The 20,353-nt window shown below is 27.7% G+C and overlaps 1 protein-coding gene across 1 annotated transcript in view; it reads right to left on the bottom strand.

Annotated features, from left to right (window-relative positions):
• LOC117171693 (tachykinin-like peptides receptor 86C) overlaps nt 1–20,353 on the bottom strand; it is a 391,005-nt gene that overhangs the window by 149,664 nt on the left and 220,988 nt on the right. The window contains exon 2 of the mRNA XM_033359224.1: nt 1,542–1,755. Coding sequence (XP_033215115.1) covers nt 1,542–1,755 — 214 coding nt within the window. The remainder of the gene's footprint in view (nt 1–1,541; nt 1,756–20,353) is intronic.

Raw genomic sequence — 20,353 nt, 5'->3', positions numbered from 1 at the left:
AATGGGGAGCAAGATATAAATAGAAGACCACCGAAGTCTTCCGAAGCCTTCAGATCGGCAATCATCGTACAGCAGTACTCCGAGGTCGAATCGTGCATTTTCAGTGGTAATCATCCACTTTCTGTTTTGCGGCTCCCAAACGGTAGGTATGGTGGGGGTAAATTTCATCCACGATCTGGCAGCTCTGTTTCAAAGAGAGAGCATTGTTCGTGGGTTCTGTCAATTTCTACCACTTAAAATTTTCTTGCCTTGATAAGGGTATGTTAATCATATGTTTCGGTACGAGTACCGAAACATTGGTAATGCAATTATATTTATTTATGTTTTATTTTTATTTTATTACAATTTGATGATAAAAAAATAAAAAAGACGAAAGAAAGAAAAGGAGAAGGAAGGGGATGTGGTTGACTGCCTTCTCATTTTTCTTTCCTCTTTTTTATTTTTGTCCGAAAATTTTATTTGTTTTTTTTTCAGATTACAAAAGTATATTTGGTTTTCGTTTATTCGTTGTGGTCTAAATTTGGTCGTTGGATGCTTGTTTTATTTAACAGAATTTTGCATCAATTTGATTGTTGGACGTTAAATGGGATTTTTAATTTGGACTTTGGTCTGATTTAAATTTCTCAAATTTTCACTTTAGATGATTTTAAATTTCAAAATGGAATGTGTAGTTTAATTTTGAAAATTGACAATGAAAAATTCTTCAATTTGAAACATTACAAATGAAAAATTATTGAAATTTCAAGATTTACATTGAACGTTCTTAGTTATCAAATCTTTATCAATAGCAAATAATTCTATTTTAAAGATTTTCTAAATACTTTATTCTCGAAGATTTCAAGTTGAAAATTATTCAATTGTGAAGATATAAAATTGAAATTTTTCAATTGTACACAGTAAAAATTATAGACTTGTATTTTTTTCTTTTATAATTGTCATAATTTCGTACATAGGTAACACATATTTTCTTATACAATAAAGAGAAGAATGGTAGTTTATCTGTCCGGGATAGTAAATAATTAAATTGTATTTAATAACAAAATATGACTGAAAATTGGAAAAAATGTAATATAGGTGTTAAGTGTTGTGAATGGGGGGGGGGGGGAGACAACAAATTTTCTACAACTTGTAACATGGAGCAGGGAGGCATACAAAAATGGGAAAAACATGTTATAATAAGTGATGATATTATATTATTCGGTATTGTATTGTATTTTTATATTGCATTGTGTATTGTATTGTCTTGTCTTGTCCTGTATTGTATTGTATTGTATTGTATTGTATTGTATTGTATTGTATTGTATTGTATTGCATTGCATTGCATTGTATTTATTGTATTGTATTGTATTGTATTGTATTGTATTGTATTGTATTGCATTTCATTGTATTGTATTGCATTGTATTGTATTGTATTGCATTGCATTGAATTGCATTGCATTGCATTGTATTGTATTGTATTGTATTGTATTGTATTGTATTGTATTGTATTGTATTGTATTGTATTGTATTGTATTGTATTGTATATATTAAAAATTACATACCTATCGAACGATGTGACAACTAGAGTAAAAACACTTGAAGCTACTGTCACGTTTGCCACGAAGTTATTGATGGTGCAGTAAACACCTCCAAAAGGCCAATCAGAATTCAGCATGAAGATGAAATTAAAAACGCAGTTGAGTACCGACATCAACAAGTCCGCCACTGATAAGTTCACCAAGAAGTAATTTGTCACAGTCCGCATGCGCCTGTGTGCTGATAAAAAAAATTAATTAGCCAAAGATAGTACATTCCAAACTTTAATTAACCCCCTCATACCCATGACTTTTCTCACAGGAAAGAGCAATTTTCACATTCTAACTTTACATGATAAACACATTTTTCATACCGAAATTATAAACCTTCTTGAAGGGATTGAAGATTATCTCTCACGTCTATGTAAATTAAAATTCATCATAACTAGGTTAGGGAGCTTGGTCGCAATGGTTTGATAGCACGCGATACTTCTTTTATAAGAAAATAGAATTTTAAACCCTGGCAGTATCAAAAGGACAGAGACTCAATTTTCAGTCTAGAAAATTGTCTCTTTATTTTTATTCGAAGGAATTCTCAAAGAATAGAATTCCAAATAAATTAAAATCTAGTGTGTTTGAGGTTAACTAATAAATAAATAAAGAAAGTACGTAACGATAAAGAAAAATTCGTTACACAATAGTATAGGCAGGAAATTGAGAATTCAGAATTTTTAGAATATTGTTAAACATTGAAGCAAAAAAAAAGTTCGACTAAAAGTTTTTTTTCTTCCAAGAAATTTGTGTTTTTAACCAAAAAGAACGAATTTTCATCACTGAAAGATAAATTTAAACAAAAAAATTACTTTTAACCAAACAAAAAAATTCATTTCCAGCCAAGAAGGGTGATTTCTGCGACCATATAAAAGATAAATTTTCAATCTGAAAGAATGAATTTTAACAACCTAGTTGAAATTTGGACCAAAAATAATTACTAATAAAACACTTAAATTTTAACACAATAATTGAACTTTTAACAAAAGAGTTGAATTTCTAACCAAATAATTGAATTTTCAGCATAACAAGATTTATTTTTAATCAAATAATCGATTTAGGAAAAAAAGTTAAATTTTCAGATAATAAGAAAAGACACATAAATTTATTTTCAAAAAAGTTATTAAATTTTGAACCAAAAATATGAATTCTTGAACAAGAAGATTATTATTACACCAAAGCAGCCGAATTTCGAACAAAATGCAAAACTTTTCTGTAAAATGATCTAATTTAAGGCCGAAATCAAATATTATCTACCCAAAAGTTTAATGTTTAACCTAAAAATATGATTTTTTAAATAAAATTTTTTTTCGAGTCAAAAAGATGCCTTTTTAAGAATATAGTTAAAATATAATTACATTTTCTACCAGCATTAAATTTTTCTTTAAAATACATATTTGTTTGCTGATAAAACCGCTGAATTCTTTTTTGATTATAAATTTTTCTGAAAGTTTACCTTTGTGGTATAAAATGTGATTTTTTTAGTAGAAATAGTGGATCGTACTTGGATAAAAATGAAACTGTTTTTTTTGAAAATTCAACTACTTCCTAAAAAATTTACTTTTCGTTTAAGCTTTGTGTTTATATATTGAAGAGTCAATTGAAATCTTTTTAGATAAAAACTCAACTCTTTTTTTGATAATTTGTCACTTTGATTTAAAACTTCACCATTTTTAGTATAATTTTAATTTTTTTTGTAAGAAAGTGCAACTATTTGGTTAAAAATTGAAAAATGTTGTCAAAAAATCTAAAGTTTTCGTTGATAATTCTACTGTTTTGTTAAAAATTTAACGAATTCGTAAAAAATTTAATTTCTGTTTAAATTTAATATTTTGGTGCTGAAAAGAGAACTGAAACCTTTTTTGAATAAAAGTTAAACTTTTTTGGAAAAATGGTATTTTTCACTATATATTCCTCTGTTTTAAGTAAAAGTTGCATTTTTTTATAGAGAAATCTTTTTTTATAGATTTATATTTTTAGTTGAAAATTTATCTCTGTTGTTGAAAGTTTGAATATTTTGGTGAAAATTTTCTTTTTGAATTGAAAATTTAAATACTTAGGTGAAAGTATTTTTTTAAAATTAGTTTTCTATCTGAAAATGTGAGTTTTATCACTTTTAAAATGATCTTTTTTAGTTGGAAATTCTTGTTTTTTAGTAAAGGAATTAATAATGTTTTTGGTTTGAAATTTTTTGGTTGGATAAGAATGCATCAGATTTGTATAAAATTATTATTTTGCTAAAAAGTCATATATTTGTTTTAAAATTAAATTATTGTAGACAAAAATAGTCTTTTGGCTTGAAGGTTTTACAGTTTAGACAAATTTTTATATCTTTCTTTAGTGAAAAGGTTTATTTGATGAAAATTTGTCTTTTGGTTTTAAAGTAATACTTTTGTTGGAATTGCATATATCTCTTACGATTAAAAAATAAAATGTAACACTTTTTATTGGGGTTTTATCTTCTTGATTAAAAAATTCAATCATTGTTTTGATAATTAAAATATAGTAATAATAAATAAAACATAATAATATAATAAAATAATTAATCAATTTGAAAATTTTTAATTTTTATCTGAAATACTGTTTCATTCAGTTCATGAAAGATTCTATGCTAAAAGTATTCACAGAATAAAATTGTAGTAGAAATATCTTAACACGCTTTGCTATAAATTAATTGTACTCTTACGTATATGGCGCAGGTACTATGATATGCTAAAAAGCTTTTCGAACCCTACAGAAATTAAATAAAAAAAAGAGTTTTTTTGCCCACCTCCTATTGCAGCTTTTAGGCCGCATATTGCTTTTTTAAACTATGATAGCATCCACAGCGTAGGGTCAAAAAACGGCACTCCCTGAAGTAATGCGCACACGATTTCCGGGAGGAATTATTAGGTCTTCTATTGCGCCGATTTTGGGGTTGACGGTAAGTGGGAACTAACTCATTTCAGTAAGCGCCGCTTTCGTTTGTTTACGCTTGAGTGCTCGCGGGACAGACGACCGCAGACCCTGCGCACCCCTCGCAGCTACTGTCACACCTACGCGCAACTCGGCGGCAATTCTCGGAATGGCTATAGAAAGGAGGGCTATTGAAGGATCTCACTATTTATACATATTAAGATCGTTATAGTGACGCTATCAGTATCCCCACACCAACGAGATATGCGGCCCCTTTTCGTTGTGTTATAAGAACATTTTTCACCAACCAGAAAGACGCAAGTGGAGTTGGGCAATAAACTCTTGTTTCTATTTATTTGCTAAAGGGTTAACGAATTATTTTTTCTCTGAAGCCCTAACTTTCTCCGCTTAAGGATACAATTACTTTATAGCCCAAGGTCATTGAGACAATCAAGAAAGGGAATAAGTAGACCCTTAATACTAAGAGCTGGTGACTCTTAAATTTTCTCAGTAGATGGAAAGAAGGATAGTCCAATAATGATTGGCTTAGTTTATTTTCTGGTTGACAGACAGACCATTATTCCATGCCCACCGAATCTAAATCCTCTTGAAACAATCGTGGCAATGGATCTAATGAGGAAACCGGTCCGGATATGTGTGGAGGTTGAAAAGGGTAGATGCAAAGGTTGGGCCCTGAGGGACACATCTCTTGATCCGATACCAGTCCGACCCTCAAATATATTGTTCAAATACGATTTAAACGAGCCAATTGCTATGTCTGAAATGTTTGAGGATTTAAGCAAACTGTAACAAAATCTCGCTCCCCCCCCCCCCCAACTCTTTCTGCACGTAATTTTTAGTTTACAGAAATGCTTTGCTAGTTATTACTAGAGGACGAATTTTCAACAAACAAAGACTTTTCACTCCAGAAAAAAAATGTATGTAAATTGTTTAATTTTCAAACTCAAAGAAGAATTTTTTCTATAAAAATAAAATTTGAAATAAAGAAAATTATTTTATTTTTTACCAAAAATAAGGAAAATTTACAATAAAATAATTAAGTTTTTAACATAATGGTAGAATTTTTCACCTAAAAGGATAAATTCTTAACAAAAACTGTCATAGTATATATTTTAATAAAGAACAGATGAAATTTATACAAAAGAAATAATTCTAAAACCGAAAAGACGAATTTTGTAACAAATAAAGATTTTTCACTCCAGAAATAAATAAAAAATAATTTCAATTATTGAACTTTCAAGCTAAACGACGGATTTTCTCTACAAAAATGAAATTTGAAGGCAAGAATATTATTTTTTTCCCCAAAAAAATTCAACTTTTTGATTAAAAAAGATCGACCTTAAAAAATGGAAAAGTTACATTTTTATTTAAATAATTAGTTTTAAACCAAAACAAAAATTAGTAGTTGATTTTTAAATTCCAAAAGAATAATTTCCAACAAGTTAGTCAAACTTTCAACCAATGAGATTAATTTTCTACTAATAATATAAATCATAAAAAACATTATTTTTAACAAAGCAATTCCATCAAACCTTTCAAACAAAATAGTTTAATACTGAGGCAAAGAAGAAGAATTTCCAATAGTAAAATTGCATTTTCATTTTTAAAAATTTCTACTAAAATAGATGAATTTTGGAAAAAAAAGATAAATTAAAAAAACAGTTCAATTTTGTTTTAAAAAGATTTCAGTTACCTTTAAATCGTCCAAATATGATTCTTTGAATAAGAAATAAGTTTCTAAGAAAAAATTGAATTTTCAATACAATAAGACGAATTTTTGCAACGAAAAAGAATAAATTTTTAACAAAATAGTTGAACTTCTTATTTAATAAATGCTTTTTTCCAAAATAGATGTAATTTGTACTAAAACAGATGATTTTTTTTATAAAAAACGACACATTTTTTTAAAAAGTTCAAGATTCAACAAGAACCAGTACATCTTTCAACAACAAAATAGTTTAATTTTCAACTAGAAATTAATTTTTAAGTGAACATTTTGATAATTTTCTAACCAAATAGTGAAATTTCCAACCAAAGTAGAGCAATTCAAACCAATAAATTGCATTATCAATCAAAAAGAGGGTGTTAAAAAAATGTATTTTCTCCCAACAAGACCATTTTTATTTGAAATAAAGATGTCGAAAGGGTAGGTTTTTTTAAAACATATAAAAAAACTCTTATAATAGTTTTTGGAAGATCCAATATTTTCTGTACTAAACAAATAAGTAGCGAAAGTAAATAAAATCGTATATGTATGAACGAGCTTCTGAAATTCTAAAACTTTTTCCTATAACAAAAAGAAAGTCTTTCTTTTCTTTGCTGTAAGATTCTCAGAAATACTATTTAAATCTTTTATTTTGAAAACAGCTTCAAAGAAAACTGACAAATAGCAATGATACTAAGATATTCTGAAATGTGAATCTTCCAGTAGAAAGATCTTCTTAAAGTCAGGCAAAGAAATATACAATCGATTATTTGTTTCTTTACCCAAGTGTCTGCGTGAGAAATTTATTACCATAGCATATGGACAACTTCTATTCTCAACATTCCGATCAATGAAGTTCAGAAATGTTTTTAAAATTATAAAATTTATAAAAAGATAAACAGAGTTTTCGTTTAAAAAAATACCTGCAAAATCGTAGAGTGGAAGTTGAAAACATATTATTGAAATTCAAAATTAGATGTCACTAAAAATATCAGTTGGAATAAAATCAACATTTTTCCAGAAGTGAAATACTAAAGACGAATTTTGAACCATCGAGTTATGTTTTCCAACTGAACAAAACCCGAAGAAATGAATTTTGAATCAGAAATTTATAATTTTCAATCGAAAGAGACGAATTGCCAACTGAATAGTAGAATTTTCCACTGAAAAAGATCAATTTTAATCAAAAAAACATAAATTTGCTATCAGAAATAGAAACGTTAATTTTTTTACTTTCAAAAGTTGATTTAAAAAAATGTGACTTCTCAAGAATTTAAATTCAATCAATAAATGCGAATTTTGAACCAAATTAATTAATTTTCTACAAAACAGTAGAATTTCCAAATTATATACAAACAATTTTTAAGCCAAAGTTTCAACAAAATACAGCATGAATCTTATAGTAAGTTACTGAAGATTGAAGCCAAAAGGACCAATTATCGGCAAAAGATTTAAATTTTTCACTCGAAAATATCTTGAAATAGTTGGATTTTCTACCAAATTGTTGAATTTTTAGCTAAAAAAGATAAGTTCTCAATCAAAAAATATAAATCAACAAACAATGGAAACGCTACATTTTCAGTTTGAAAAATTAATTTTAAAAAATTGGAATATTCAAGAAGTTGAATTCAACAATAAGCGTCGAATTTTCAATGAAACACATGGATTTTCTACCAAAAAAATGAATTTTCAAATTATAAACTAGCAGTATTTGAGCAAAGGTTTAAAAATTGAATTTTCAGATCAAATATAAATTTTTAACACAAAATAGCAACGAAGTTTCAGCGGAATACATCAATTTCCAACCGTATTTTAAAATTATAATATAAAAATATAAATAAGGTTCTTAAATTCTTTAAAGTCTGTTAAATCTCATAAAAACTTCAAAAAAATTTGAACCTCTTTCAAAATATTTTCAATTTCTTAAAATATATTTTTTAATTTAGCTTAAATCTTGTTTGATCCCTTAAATTAGTCAATAATATTTTGAAATCATTTTATATCCTAATTCTAAAATCTTTCTATGCATCTATATATATATATATAAATCCAATGTCACTATGTTTGTCGCCTTTAAACTCCGAAACTACTTAACCGATCTTGATACAATTTCTACACTAAGTGTAATTTGGGTCAAGTTAAAGGATAGGATACTGTTTATCTCATTTAATTGCCTCTTAATATTTTGTATTGCAAATTAAATGCTTTTATTTGTGCACTTCATAATTTTCTAACAGATGTCAGTGTAAGTTAGTTTGTGCGCCGAGACTTTTAACATTTTACGTTATCTAGGTTGGGTATGCAGCCAATAGATGGCGCCAAGTTTAGTATAATATAAATTCAACGTAGTATAACTCAGCCACAGAAACGCATGGCTGAGGCTGCTAGTATTATTATAAGCGTAGAAATTTTTTAGGCGTTTTTAGGCGCTAGGAATTAGGCAATACTGAGACAAGGAAAATATAATGTGGTTTATTAAAATAAAATGGCACAATTTACGTATAATTATAGAATACAATAACTCATAGTCATCAATTTAATTTTTCAATAAAATTAGTAAGTATGCATTAAAATTTTATATTATATATTAATATTATCGATTCACTTGCAAATTCAATTGTTTAGTAGTAAATTTTTATTTAGAATTAATTTTAATTCAAGTTAATAAATAAATTTAAAAAAAATATTTAAACTATTTCAATTATTTTTTTGTTACAAATTTTGTTATTTTCTTAAAAATTTTATTGACTGCAAAATCTGTTTTTAATAATATAATACTATTTTTTGGAAAATGCGTCTTTTTGGTTCGGAAATTCATCATTTTCTTTATAAATTGCATGTTTCTTGAAGAAAAATGCAACTTTTTGGTTGAAAATTATATTATTATGGTAGAAAATTCAACAATTTGGTTAAAATACATTTTTTTAAATGAAAAATCTTATTTGGTTAAAAAGTCATGTCTTTTGGCACATATTTGATCTTTTTTTATTAGAAGTTGGATTGTTTGGGTGAAAATTCTTTTGTTTGTTTATGAATTTAATTTTTTTTAAATTGTAATTATTGTTATGGAGAAATAATAAGTCAACCACAACAAAAATTATTTTTGAAATAGCATTTTGTCTTAAGTGAATTATTTTTGCTCTTATCCCAAAGTTTGGAAAATTTAATTAAAAAAAAGAAGCTTCTTTACACAAGAGGCAAAACCAAAGAAAACAGTAATTAGGAATATGTGGAAGGACTAGGTCTTGAAATGACTTTTCAAAGTTTTATTTTAGACAAATTAGATACAAGTTTTATTTTAAACACCCCCCCCCCCCACGCCTGCCCTGGATAAAACAGAAAGAGATTATTTAAAATGTAGTTTTATCTAATCTTTATTTATTAACTGGTAATAACTAAAAATGGCCGAAAAACCGCAAATATCAGACATTGCTATAGATGAAGAGTGTCATAAGCAATAATAATTTATTTAAACAATTATTTTCACTATATTTTATTCATAATAAGTTACGCCTAATGAAAAATAGACAAACAGTTTAAAATTTCAGAAAAAAAACCGCAACATTCCACCAATTAAGCAAAGAGAATATTATTAACAATTAATAAATCATTTAAACAATTATTTTTGTTAACTTAAATTAATTATTACTCCACTTCTATTGAAAATTGGGCAAAAATCCAGAAATTTCAGAAAAACTTCATTTTTGTAGCATTTTTCTAAGAGAATGATATTAAGAATAATAATAAATTGTTTGAACAATCACTCTCGCTAACAATGATGAACTCTAACTTCTCTCTAATTGAAAATTACAAATGCAATATGAAAATTTTGGAAAAGACCGCGTCTTTCTAACTTTATTCTATGAAAAAATTGCTAAATACAATAATACATTTTTTAAACAATTGATTTGAAAATTTAATTTTCAATATCAAATGTTCTCTTAGCTGCCAGAAACAGTTTGCATTAAAAAAAAAAAAACCCGAAAAAAATTCCTTATTAGCGCCAAACACTCACAAAATCCATTTTTTCACTTATGGAGGTTTTTTGGGACCCTATAAAACAGACTTATGGTGTTGATATTTAAAAACGGATATTTTATTCTTATTCTATGGCTAACTGTGAAGAGAAATTTTTAGTTTCAACCCGATTGAGATAAAATTGAGAATTTTGAAAAAGATTTACAAAAATGTCGTTTTTTCTTATGGGAAATTTTGAGTTTCAACTCGATTGAATTAATATTGAGGAATCTGAAAAAGGTGTACAAAAACGTCCTTTTTTCTTATGGGAAATACGTGTTAAACTTCATGGGTCTTGCGTCACGTCTAAATTTTTTTTTGAACAATAAAAATACTTTTATTTTTATGTGGTTTTGAACAAATTTCTCGGGTGACTCCATAGAAATTTTTTTTAAATGTCCAATGCAGTTTTCAACCACCCTACTCTACTATAGGATTAGTATCTATTTAGTATCTGCGGCAGTGAAAAAGGCATCGCCCTTAAAAACTGTTGAACCAAATTTCAAATAATTCAAAAATTGAGTGAGATGTTAAAAATTACATACTTTTAGACCATAGGATTTAGATGTTAAATAAATCCTAAATTCTCCTTTTCTCAATTTGCAATTAAAAAAATTGTAATAAAGAAAATTTGTTAAATTAAAATGAAATAAAAGAAAGGTATATGTTTTCTATTAAAAGTGAGGGTAGGAATTGATAGAAGATTTATATTTACTTTTGAGTTATCTTCATTCTAGATTAAAAATTTGAATCAATATTGTGTATTTTTTTAATCCACTAGATTATTAAAAAGATTTGAAAACAGTGGTAATTTTGATGAGATACATTTTGGTAGGATGGAAACAAAACTCTGGTTTGCTACGTTTTTCCAACGAGAAAGGAGAAAGAGGAACAAATAACAGAGGCACCCCTACACTCAGAAAAAAGATTGTTTGATTGAAAGAAATGTAGTACTGAATACGTCCAATTAAATATTCTTTGAATCGAAGACAATTTTTCTTATTTCAAGTAATAATGTTTTTAAAATAAAAACTCACTTTTGTTATAAGCAAAATTTCTTTAGATCAAAGAAATATTTCATTGAACGTATTCAGCTGAAATGTTTTTCATTATAAAAAATGGTAATAATTGTTTGAATATAATCTCAGATCAAATAATTATAGTTCAATATGTAACATAATGTTGGATTCTTTATTATATAAAATCAATTAAAATTTGATTTTTTAAATCAATCAAAGAAAAATAATTTTAAAATATTTAATAAAATTTAAAATTAATTGATTTAACTAAGTTTTTATAATCAGATTCAACTTTTAATTTAATTAAATTTTCTATTTATCTTCATTTGAACAATTATTGCTATCTTAGAAATGCCAAATGTTAATCTTCTAATTTTTCAAGTTTATGAATTTTTTATCATTTTTAATTAAACTTCTTAATCAAATGTAATAGAAATTAATATTAAAACGTTTTGGAACATCCTAAAAGGCCTTGATGCTGTTGGTAATATTTTTCAATCTATTACAATTTTTTTTATTTAATAAAAACTGTTGATAGTCATTTAGATTTGTAAATTCTTTCTCAAAATCTTTAAAATAATTAAAGGTCCCATAGATCCTAATCTTTTTCCTTGCATTGTTGAAAAAAAAACGTTAAAATTCCTAGAGAATCCGTAGAATGGCTAAGAATCCCATGAAATTCAATACAATTTTATTTATGTTTCAAGTTACTTTTGAAATCCCTTAAAATCATTCACAATCCTATAAAATTCCTTGAAATTTTATATATCTTTTAAAATCCTCAAAATCACTTAAAATCATTCGAACGTTTTTTAATCTCCTTAAATCCTCGGAGATTTCATAAAACTCTTGAATCTAATAAAATCGTTTGAAATACCAAATACCCCTTTATTTATTTGGAATCGCTAGAAATTGCTTAAAATTTCATTTAATTTCTTTTATAAAGTTTACTAGACTTCTCAAAGAAAAAATTGGAAATTGTACAACATTCTTTGAAATCCTTTCACAGCTTAGAAAAACGTTAAAATCCTCTAGATCCTTTAAAATGTTTTAAAATTTCTTAAAGTCCGTAGAAATATTTTTAATTTTTTGAAAACCGATGAAAATTTAAAAATTGCTTAAAATATTTAGAAATTCCAAAAAATTCTTTTAAACGCTTTAAAATTCTAGAAAGTCACTTGTCATTTTATAACATCCTTCAGAATTGCTTTAAACTCCTTGATATGTTTGAAAATATTTATAATCCCGTAAAATGTTTATTAAAGACGAAATTAAACGACATGGAGATAGGATGTCGTAAAGTTGTCGTAAAAATGTCGTAACGATGTCGTTAAGACGTCGCCAAATTTTGTGCCCACTGGGAAACTTTTTTAAATTAGTTGAAATATGTGGGTGATTCTTAAAATAATTGTAAAAGTCTTCGGAATCGCTTAAGGCCTACTGAAATTATTGGACTTCTTTAAAATCTTATAAAATTTTTGTTACGTCTGACGAAACCGCTTCAAACTAATCAAAATTCCTTAGCACTATTTGAAATTTCTTCAGTTCAACATTGAAAACTTTATATTAAATAAATATTAATTCTGAAACGTTCAGCATTAAAAAATTTACAAATAAAGAAAATTAATATTTTAACAAATCTTGAAGATTAAAAAGTTTCACATAGTGTAATTTTACGTTAGAAGCTTGAAGAAATTATGTACGTATTAATGTTAACTTCCAGCGTTTATAATTTAATAAGCTGTAGCAAAAATTAAAAAATTAAACACATTCCAGTTCAACCAAATTTAATTTCAATGCATTTTTCCAGGAGGCAGTAATAAATGTATTAAAAGAAAAAAATTAGCGCGGGTCAGAGTTATTCATGAAAATTATTTAAAACCATTCATAAACTAAAAAAAAAAGTTTTCTCGATCCTATATCAAAGATATTATTTGTTTGTTTCAAATAAAATCTGTTTTATTCAAGCAATGTTGTATTTGAATGAAATAAAATTTTTTAGATTAAACAAATAAAATTTTTTTGAATAAAAGAAACCTGTTTCTGAATGCAGCTTAGAAATTCTTAGTTTAAAAAAATTGGACTGTAATTGCGAATTAAAAAGTAAGCACATGGTGAAATTAAGGTAGACAATACGAAAAAAGTTGTTTGGTACGTTCAATCGATCGGCATTAATGAATTTTGAATGTATAAAATGCAAAGAAATTGTGGCATTTCAACAAGAAGATTTTTTATTATTTTCAGATAACTCTATATGAGAAGCATTTAAAAATTGCGTGGCTGGTATATAAAGGAATGTACTGATAACAATGAACATGCGTCACTCTCGGTCTCTGATTCGTTGTTGTTCGCGCGAAATTTTAAATGCTAAAAAATAACATTTTTATTGAAAAACAAGATTGCCACTGCATTTTAATATTTTAATAAACTTCAAATAACAAAATTTTCGAATAATGAAAAATATGCAAGAAAAATACAAGTGAGTACCAAAGGATATTTTTTATTTACACAGTAGGCACTTAGTAAATGTTTATTTTTATCAAGATTCAATAATATCGGTCACATAAACAATTATATGAGTTAAAATTATATTATTCATAATAAACCATAAAAATGTTATTTTTTAGCATTTCAAATTGCGCGCGAAGAGAAATGAATCAGAGACCGAGCGCCACGCATGCGTAGAAGAGTTCGGAGCACTCGTTGCGAGCAATGTTCTTTACTGATCACAAGAATTTAGGGAATATTTTATCCCTATGCATGAAAATGTTAGATTAGTTTTTCCTCTTCATAAATTTTTATGTTTGTTCTAGTTTCTTGTCGAAAAATATCCCAGGTGTAGGTTTGAGATTTGGCACTTTTTTGCAGCTTCCCAGTAGGCAAATATTTGGAGACTTATTTACGACATCGTTACGACATCTTCACGACAACTTTAAAACATCCTATGCCCATGTCGTTGAAGTGTCTTTACGATATCGTAAATAAGTCGTATGATTTGGCGATGTCTTTACGATATCACAAAGACACCGAAACGAAATGGACATAGAATGTCGTAAAAATGTCGTAAAGATATCGTAACGATATCGTTAAGACGTCGCGAAACTTTGTGCCCACTGGGTCCAATAACAGTTGGAATTGTGCTTTTAAGCCCATTTTGACCTACTGGGACATTTGACCCTTTATCAAGGTTTAACCTTCCTAAACCTCTCTGTAATTTCTTTTAATTTTTTTATCAGTAGTACTCATTGATATTTTGAGTTTTATAATAATATATAATTCAAAAATTTATAGAGATGCTAAAAATCAAATACTTCAGACCATAGGATTTAGATGTTGAATGAATCCTTTATTCCCATTCATCGCCGTTTCGAAAACTATATGTTTTCCTCATCGGGATAGAGCCACATACACCAAAGTTCCTTATCATATCATGTGGAGTCCTTTATGAATCATAAACTCTCATTTCTCAATTGTTCTATGAAAAAATTGTAAAAAAATTTATATAATGAAAATTTGTTAAATTAAAATAAATTTAAAAGAAGGTATATGTTTTCTATTGAAATTGAGGTTAAGAATTGATACAAGATATACAGGGTGGACACGCTGAGGCTTACATACATGGCCAGTTGAATGCTACCCGAATTGCACAATAGCAGGGGAGAAGCCATTACACAGGGGTATTTTCATATTTCGCGCCTTTAAAGTTGCATTCGGATCAGGCATTCGGCTAAGTCCATGCATCTTTGGATCAAGTTTATGAGAGTTTCCATGGTTGCGTTCGAAACTTCAAGCGGTAATGTTCAGATTCACCTGTTTGCCCTAGTCGATATCAGTAAATATAGGCAATGTCAATTTAAAGTTTACACATGTAATATTTCATTCACTTTATTAAAAACATATCCTGTCCATTCATAACATACCTTTTTTATGCAGTAAAAATAAGCGTTAAACACCATTCACTCTTCGCCCACTGGAAGCGCAGAATATTATTACTATTTTATAGTATTTGTCACTGAGCAGCTATTCTATAATGGTATTAGCAAAGAAAAAGAATTACGTTTACTTCTCAGTTCACATGTCTCACTTCATTATTAATTGAACACTTTTATTATTGGTAATTACTATATAACATAACCTATATTGTTTTTACCCTTGTATCCGTTTAAAGTTTCGAACGCAACCATGGAAACTATTATAAACTTGATCCGAAGATGCACAGACCTGACGGAATGGCCAATCCGAATGAAACTTTAAAGGCGCGAAATATGAAAATACCCCTGTATAATGGCTTCTGCCCTGCTGTTATGCAATTCGGGTAGCATTCAACTCGCCATGTATGTAAGCCCCAGCGTGTCCAACCTGTATATTCACCTTTGAGTAATCTTCATTTTAGATTGAAAATTTGAAACAATTTGATTTTCTTTAAATCCATTAGATTAATAAAAAGATATTTAGCTATTATAGATATTTAGACAAATGTCAGCTTTTTTCCACAATAACGAATTTTTTAATCTCATATTTTAACCACATAATCTTGCTGGGTAAATGCAATCCCTCAAAGAGTGATTTTTCGAAAAATGGCCTGGCCGAGAGAAATAATAAATGATTAAAAAATAAGGAATTTAATTTTAATATTTTATATTTGTGATTACGCTTTTGAAGGATATGTAACTTGCAGCCTTTTCTTCAGCAATTCTTTTTCCATAATTTTCAACCCAAAACTCGAAATTAAATATTTTTCTCTCTTTTTTTCTTGAATCTTTGTTTCAAACACAACTGATTGCTTCACTGTGAATGTTCTATTGCTGAGGATTGATGCCAAAAAGGCGAATTATCTTTAAAAGCGTTGAATTTTCAACCAGAAAATTATATCATTTGAAGAAAAAATTAAATTTTCTACTAAGCAGTTAAATTTTTCTACTTAATAGTTTTACTTTTAACTAAATAGTTGAGTTTCCTACCAAAATAGTTAAATTACCAATGAAAAGTATGAATTTTCAACACTAAAGTTAATTTGCTATCTACCGTCATTCAACCAAATAGTTTTAGATATTAATTTTGTTTGTTCACTTGGTCTTAATCAATCTCATTAAATTATTGAATAATCTTCAGATTGTGAAAAAAAATTATCTCTAGCTCCCCTGGGATATGAGCCCAGGTCAAAATTAACATCTAAAACTATTAAATAATTTCCCTGGTCAAAAAACCCACATCCATAATAAAATTCAACTATGTACTTGAATTTTCAAATAAACATATTAATATATTCAACCACAAGCAATTTCTTAACCAAGAAGATCCATTGTCTACCAAAAAAGACGAATTTTCGAAAAAATACATGCTTTTTTAACGATATACTTGTATTTTCAACTGAAAAAGATTACTTTTAAAAAACTGGAAATTCCGAATAAAATGTGAATTCAAAAAATTAATCTTCAACCAAAACTTAAACTAATTTTCAACAAAATAAAAATCTTCAACAAAAGATATGAAAATTAAACTGAACTGGTGATTTTCCAACCAATACAATGAATTTTAAGTCAAAAATTTAACTGTTTGGCTTAAAAAATAAACGTAATTAATTTTTAGTAACACAATGGATCTTCTTGGATTCGTGTTTTAACCTTGAAAATATATAAAATTTGTAGAGAATACAAATATTTGGTGGCAAGTAAACTTCATTGTTGAAAATTCATACTTTTGGTTGATAATTGAACTATTTTTGTAGGAAATTAAACTATTTAATCAAAAGTAAAACTATTCTTTCTTAAAATGATATGAGTTTCTGGTTGACAATTCAACCCTTTTGAAGATAATTCACCTTTTTTGCATCATAGTTTTTAACAATTTTGTTGAAAAAGTGTATATTTGTTTACACATTCGTTTTTTTTTTTTAATTAAAATTAATCTTTGTTACAGAAAATTGAATTATTTTGTTTGAAACAAGATAGTTCCATTTTTTATCCAAAGAGATTAATTAATACCAACTAAAGGGATGAAGGTCAAAACATGAATTTAAAAAAACAACTATTTAAAAAAAAAAATTTACAGGATGGAAACGCTGGGGCTTACATACACGACAAACTTCATTGCTACCAGAATTGCACAACAGCAGGGCAGAAGCCATTGTACAGGGGAATTTTCATATTTCTCGCCTTTAAAGTTGCATCTTCGGATCAAGTTTATCATAGTTTCCATAGTTGCGTTCGAAACTTCGAACGGATACAAGTGTCAAAAGAATATAGATTATTTTATGCAGTAATTACAAATAAAAAAAGTGTTTCATTAATAATGAAGTGAGACTTGTGGACTGAGAAGTAAACGTCAATTTTCTGCTCTGCCAATTGCATTATGGAATGGCTGCTGAGTGACAAATACTATATATTGGTAATAATATTATGTGCTTTTAGTGGGCGAAGAGTGAATTGTTTTTAAAGCTTATTTGCGGCATAAAAGGTATGTTATGAATAGACAGGCTATGTCTTAAATAAAGTGAATAAAATATCACGTGCGAAAATTTTGAATTGGCATTACCTACAATTACTTGCAGCGATTTGGGTAAAAAGGTGAATCCGCACATAACCTTGAAATAATGGAAGATCGGCCCGGCATGTTTATTATACTTTCGATTGATTATTTTTTACGAAAGAAATGTTTTGTGGTTTTGTATGTTTTGAATGACATTTTTAACAGTAATTATTCAAACAATAATTACTTGATAATAATTTAACAATCATTACTTATTAATAACTTTAATAAGTAACACATTATTTCTGAAATTAACAACTGATTTTCATGGGTTTTTTTCCCATATCGATCGTAGACGAAATACACTTCAGGAAATGCAGATGGATTTAGTGCATTTCAGCTGATTCATATTATTGAATATTATTGGAAAACCGTTATCTCTAGACCTTATCCCAAGACTGGGGATTTATCAGCCTAAAACTAATTCTGAGTCATTCTGATGATATAGGTGTATCAAAAGATTTCTCGAGGTAATTTAACTTGCCTGAGTTTTAATTAATAAAATATTTAGGGATTTTTTTTGTATTTTAGAAAATGTTTTCTCTGGACCTCATCCTAAAATTTTGTTCGATGAACTATCAAAATAAATTAGAGACTCGTTGGTGATAGGATTATTTTATAAATTTATACAGACAAGATAATTTAACCCAGAAATGTTATTCCATTTTTTTAGAAATTATTCTATTTTCGAAATTGCTACTTATCTCTGGATCTGATTTACAAACTGGCATTCGAACAGACTTTAAAATCCATTCTAACTCATTTTTCTGATATAGGTCTATCAAAAATATAACTGGAGGGAATTTAACTTGGCTGAATTTAATTAATACAATATTTAGGGATTTTTTTGTATTTTAGAAAATGTTTTCTCTGGACATCATCCTAAAATTCTGCTTGATCAACTATTAAAATAAATTAGAGACTCGTAAGTGATAGGATTGTTTTAAAAATGTATCTTATCAATTATTTAGAAATTTTTTTGAGTTTTAGAAAATGTTTTTCATGGACTTCAGCTCAAAAATTGATTTGATTAACCAGTAAAATAAATTAGACTCGATGGTGATAAGATTGTATCAGAAATAAATCTAGACATACTATTTTAAGCCAAAATTGTTATATCAATTTTTCAGAAATATAAATATAGGAAAACATCCAACTGAAGAGATAACATTTGAAATAAAATTTACGGAATTGGTGTCTTCATTTCTAACGGGATAATTTAAGCTTAAACGAGAACTCAATCAAATACACTAAAAGAACATTGCGAGTAGATTTGAATTACACTAAAAAATTTTTGTTTTTTGATAAGGTACCAATAATGTATCGATTTAATATGTATACCTGATAAAATAGAGGACTATAGCAAAATTTCTGATAAAATTGGAATAAAAATTCTGGCCCAAAATATCGCTTCTGCATTTATTTCTGCTACACTCCTATTATCAACGAGTCTCTAATTTATTTTAGTGGTTGATCAAACCAAATTTTGAAATGCTGACCAGAGAAAACATTCTCTATAAAAAAATCCCATAAGACTTTATTAATTAAAATTCAGGCAAGTTAAATTGCTTCGAGATATCTTTTTGATACACCTATATCATCAGAATGACTGAGAATAAATTTTAGGCTGAGCAATCCCTAGTCTTGGGATAAGTTGTAGAGATAACGGTTTTCCAGTAATGTTTATTGAAATGAACTAGCTGAAATGCACCAAATCCATCTGCATTTCCTATGTTCCTAAAGTTCCTATCATCGATCTGTAAAAAAAAAGAACATTGGAAATCAGTTATTAATTTCAGAAATAATATGTTACTTGTTAAAGTTATTAATAAGTAATGATTGTTAAATTATTATTATGTAATTATTGTTTCAATTATTACTGTTAAAAATGTCATTAATAAACATACAAAACCACTAAACATTTCTTTGGTAAAGAATGATCAATCGAAAATATAATAAACATGCCGGGCCGATCTGTCATTATTTCGAGGTTATGTGCGGATTCACCTTTTTACTTAAATCGCTGCAAGTAATTGTAGGTAATGTCAATTAAAAATTTTCGCATGTGATATTTTATTCACTTTATTCAACACATAGCCTGTCTATTCATAACATACCTTTTTTAAGCCGCAAATAAGCGTTAAACACAATTCACTCTTCGCTCACTAAGAGCGCACAATATTATTACCAATTTGTAGTATTTGTCACTCAGCAGTCATTCCATAATGTTATTCGCACAGAAGAAAATTGACGTTTACTTCTCAGTCCACAAGTGTCCCTTCATTATTAATGAAACACTTTTATTATTTGTAATTACTATATTACATAACCTATATTTTTCTGACACTTGTATGCTTTCGAAGTTTTGAACGCAACCATGAAAACTATGATAAACTTGATCCGAAGATGCACGGACTTGACCGAATGGCCAATCCGAATGCAACTTTAAGGGCGCGAAAACTGAAAATGCACCTGTAAAATGGCTTCTTCTCTGCTGATGTGCAATTCGGGGAGCAAACAAGTTCGCCATGTATGTAAGCCCCAGCGTCTCCACCCTGTATAAACTTTATAACTATATATAAAAAAATATATATGTATGTATG

The sequence above is a fragment of the Belonocnema kinseyi genome, chromosome 4, assembly GCF_010883055.1.
Source record: "Belonocnema kinseyi isolate 2016_QV_RU_SX_M_011 chromosome 4, B_treatae_v1, whole genome shotgun sequence".
In the NCBI taxonomy this organism is placed as follows: Eukaryota; Metazoa; Arthropoda; class Insecta; order Hymenoptera; family Cynipidae; genus Belonocnema; species Belonocnema kinseyi.
This window is presented reverse-complemented; position numbering and strand designations above follow the sequence as displayed.